The 4,121-nt window shown below is 39.4% G+C and overlaps 1 protein-coding gene across 1 annotated transcript in view; it reads left to right on the top strand.

Moving 5' to 3' along the window:
* Positions 1–91: 91 nt before the first annotated feature.
* Positions 92–4,121, top strand: part of LOC110447516 (transmembrane protein 180-like) — an 11,801-nt gene continuing 7,771 nt past the window's right edge. Inside the window, exons 1-3 of the mRNA XM_021493274.1 lie at positions 92–141; positions 2,042–2,992; positions 3,768–3,922. Of these exons, the coding sequence (XP_021348949.1) occupies positions 2,117–2,992; positions 3,768–3,922 (1,031 nt within the window). The 5' untranslated portion in view covers positions 92–141; positions 2,042–2,116. The remainder of the gene's footprint in view (positions 142–2,041; positions 2,993–3,767; positions 3,923–4,121) is intronic.

Here is a 4,121-nt window from a genome sequence, read left to right as displayed (position 1 = left end):
TGCCCAAAAACATTTCTCAAGCCGGTTAACTGAACGAACACAGAGCCATTGCTCAACGTAATTCGATAAAGACAATTGATCTACTTGCGCACAGGAACATATTTATATGATGTTCTGCTAACATTCGACAATTGCAAGCAGGTAAGTTAATGATGTAGAACTACAGGATGTTCTGTTTAACATTTGGGTTGAATTGTGTCATATATTTTAAAAGTGTGCTAAGAGTTTACATAGTACGTTGATCCATATCACACAGGATACTCACACAGGGGCTCGGTTTATACTACATAACCGTTTTAGGCCTACCTCGGTACCCTCAATTTTTATAAGGTTTTAGAATGTGTATAAACACCGGATATAAAGTGTTGCTGTTATTTACTGGTGTGTATAGGTTTATTATTAATCAAACCGAGCCCCTGTGCCGTGGATACTCAGTGACAGTTCTGTAGTGGTCCTGCATATAAGTGCCCCAGTGCATTATTAAAGACGACAGGTAACAGTTAAGGATGCCTGTCCCGGTAAAGAATTCCACCAAGAAACGTCTTCTTCTGGACCCGTATTGATACCGGATCTTGACTGATAAAATAAAATTTTGTTTGGGACATGACTACCAGGACTGGGCCAAATAACTACTAATGCATCCTTTGTCCGTCTATCCATCTGTCTGTACTAGTGTAGCGGGACTGGACTTGGTCGATCGTCGGCGACTAGATAGCTCTATTGGTAGAGCATCCTTCTAGAGTTTGGAGGGTTCCGGGCCCGCCCGACTCCTGGGTTCGAACCCGTCTCCTGTTACATTTGGCACCCAATGAAATTGTTACATTTGGCGCCCAACGAAATATACCCACAGAAGGTGGTATAGGGTCTCGTGTGTCTTCGGGTCGAAGACTTTGTTAAAGGAGAGAGGAATGTAGCGGAACTGGACTTGGTCGATTGTCGGCGACAAAGTAGCTCAATTGGTAGAGCATCTGTCCATAGAGTTCGGAGAGTCCCTGGTTGGAACCCCGGTCTGGCTGTGCATTTTTCCTCTCCTGTTACACTAGTACTGTAGACACAATCTTGTCGCACAACTGAACTCTACAGTTTTCTGTCAAACTTTGTGAAATTTCACTGATGTATTTGTTAATATTTGGATCCGTCCGTTTTTATGGGAGTTATACCCCCTTTTTACCAAAGTTTAACTAGCTAAAACAATACTGTCTGCACAACTCCTACAGGTTTCAGTCAAACTTCACAAATCTAAAGTGATGAGGTTAACACACTATAAAGCATCTGCAATTGATATTTCGATCTGGCTATATTTTATGGGAGTTATGTCCCTTAGTTTAAAACATTGTTCATACTAATCCTCCCTAAGTACTGCAAGAATTTGATGGACACTTGGTACACATAGCCCTAACATCAATGGGATGTAAATAAAGTATATAAAATAAATGGGTGTTGCCTCCCCTTTTTATGGAGTTAAGCCCCTTTGTTTAAAGCATTGTTCACACTACTCGCAAAGTACTGCAACTATTTGTTTGACACTTAATTGGTACACAGAACCCTAACATGAATGGGATTTCAATAAAAGTATGTAAATTGGTGTTATCTCCCCTTATTATGAAGTATGCCCCTTTGTTTAAAACTTTGTTCACACTACATGTACTTGGGGTCCAAAATTATTTAAAGTTATGTTTGTGTTAATGTTTATAATCACACTTGAGTGTGCCAGATGTATGAGCCAAAGACCTGAGCAAATGTCAAATGAACGAAGCCCCTCAAAGTGGGGTGTGGGTCCATGGGCAAATGAAATAATAATAATATATATAATAAATATACATTTGAGAAATGCATAATAGAATTGTTTTATCACTTAGCAAATCCATATTATATGATATAATATAATAATTTATCACTTAGTTAAACAATGTTTGTTATGATTTACATACATACAAGAACAGGTAGACAGAACAAAAAACAACACTTTTAGGAGTCTACATTTCTGAGATTGAGAATAAAAATACATAATTGATGACATTTTGTTTTTTTATGTTTGTAGTGATGGCATCAAGTTGGACTGGCTAAGGTCATTCAGTGTGTTTCCCACTACATTGTTGTCTGTACCACTGCAGACATGGCGTCACTAAGGCAGAGCATGCTGGCCTACGGAACACAAGCTATGGCTTTCTCACTCATATCCTCATCCTTCAACTTCTACTATGTGAAGGTATTCTTGGATGTATACCACATAGAACAGATGTGGTTCCAACTTGCTCAAGTGCTTTTCCTGGTGTGGAACGCTATAAACGACCCACTGTTTGCCTACCTTCAAGAGTCTACCAGCAGCCGATTCACCCGCACGAGGCGGGAGAGCATTCTGTACGGAGCCCCATTTTTTGCATTGTCTTATGTAGTGCCCTGGTTTTCCTGGGGTAACAGCCCAATAATAGTGGGACTGCATCTCATATTCACCCTGTTCTTCTGGGATACCATGCTTACATTTGTTGGATTGGCCACTTCAGCACTCTTCACTGAAATATCACAGGACCCTGACCACAGATTAAAACTCGTGAGGATTGGTAGTATAGGGTGTCTACTGGGAGCGTTTAGTGTGTCTATACTAGAGTTCACCTCCGGCAGTCTGACTAACTTCTTCAGGTTCCAGGTTGGGAGCATTTGTATAGGTGTGGTTAGCTACATGTTGTTTCGATACACTGGTATGCATGGCCACACTCAGTATGATCGTGAGAAGATGAACTCGGGAACGGAGTCAGATATCTCGCACGACAAGAGCATGCAGAATATGTCATACTGGAGTGTCACATGGCAGATCCTCACTGACAAAAACTTCCTGTCTTTTGTTGTGATGAACTTTTTCCAGATATTTCATACAACATTTATGGCTAACTTCATGAAAGTGATAGGTGATGAACTGATACCCTTGGACACAATAGAAGCATTTCCATGGTTACGGAGCTTCTTCTACGGCAGCAGCAGGTTCCTCCCAATGGTAAGAGGTTCATAAAGTACCAGATTTGATTTTTCTCTGTGTTACTGTCATGTTTCTTTAGTAGAATGGAATTCATGTAATGTTGAATTTGTGGTTTCAGAATTAATGGGTCTGTAGATAACAGTACCGTTAGTGTTTTTGCTAGAAATAATTCTGGTTTATACACAGATTCACTGTACCATAAAAAATCAGGAAAACAATAATGCATTTTTTTTTTTTTTAAAGAGAACAAAAAGTATATAACTAAGGATTAGAACCATGATTTCAACACCTTCTCCATATTGATATCAGGGTATTTCCTCCATAAACATAGTGTCTTCTCATTCTGTATATTATTAGCTATGAGGTTATCTGGTAAGGTTTCAAGGTTTACATAACCGGTTATTGTCCCTGAACATTTGAGGGGTGGTAGAGTTATTAGGTCAGATGAGATTGAGGCCCCTCTAGGACTTCCAAACGTATCATTTACTCAGTAGAAAAGTTCAAATTTAATACCATTTGAAAAAAACATACTCCTGACAGCCTCTATAGTGAAACAGCTCTTTAAGGAAAAAGTTACATGTATTTGTAAATTTCAGATTTTTCTCAAAGAAAAGCATGTTGAAAATAGGCATCAATGAATTGTTGGGTTAATTAGACATTGAAGAACTTGACCCTAGTACTTGTACAAGTAAATGACAGAGAATGTAACTATGTCAGTGTTTGTGTATTCATAATTATTTTTTAACAGTGAAACTGGATTTGTGTTGCGATTGACATAAAGTTTATGTTTTAGATACTTGTTATTTGTGCGACACCAGTGATAGGCAGGCTTGGGTACTACACCACTATCAAGATCAGCTTTGTGTGGAAGGTCGGGGCGGGCACTGTCATGTATATGATTGGAAGGGACCAGCCACTTTTACTCATGGTTTTTTTGGCTCTCGACAGGTAATCAGCAGATTTGGAATAAACTTGTATACATTGTCTATTGATTTTTAGCTCACCTGGTACCACCAAAGGACCATGGTGAGCTTATGTCATACCACAGCGTCCGTCTGTCGTCCGTCCGTCAACTTTTCCTTTAAAACGCTACTAGTCCTGAACGGCAAAGTAGATTTTGACTAAATTTGGTCGGGAGCATCCTTAG

The sequence above is a fragment of the Mizuhopecten yessoensis genome, unplaced genomic scaffold, assembly GCF_002113885.1.
Source record: "Mizuhopecten yessoensis strain PY_sf001 unplaced genomic scaffold, ASM211388v2 scaffold3453, whole genome shotgun sequence".
NCBI lineage: Eukaryota > Metazoa > Mollusca > Bivalvia > Pectinida > Pectinidae > Mizuhopecten > Mizuhopecten yessoensis.
The sequence above is the reverse complement of the archived record's forward strand: the minus strand, read 5'-3'. Positions and strand labels throughout refer to the sequence as shown.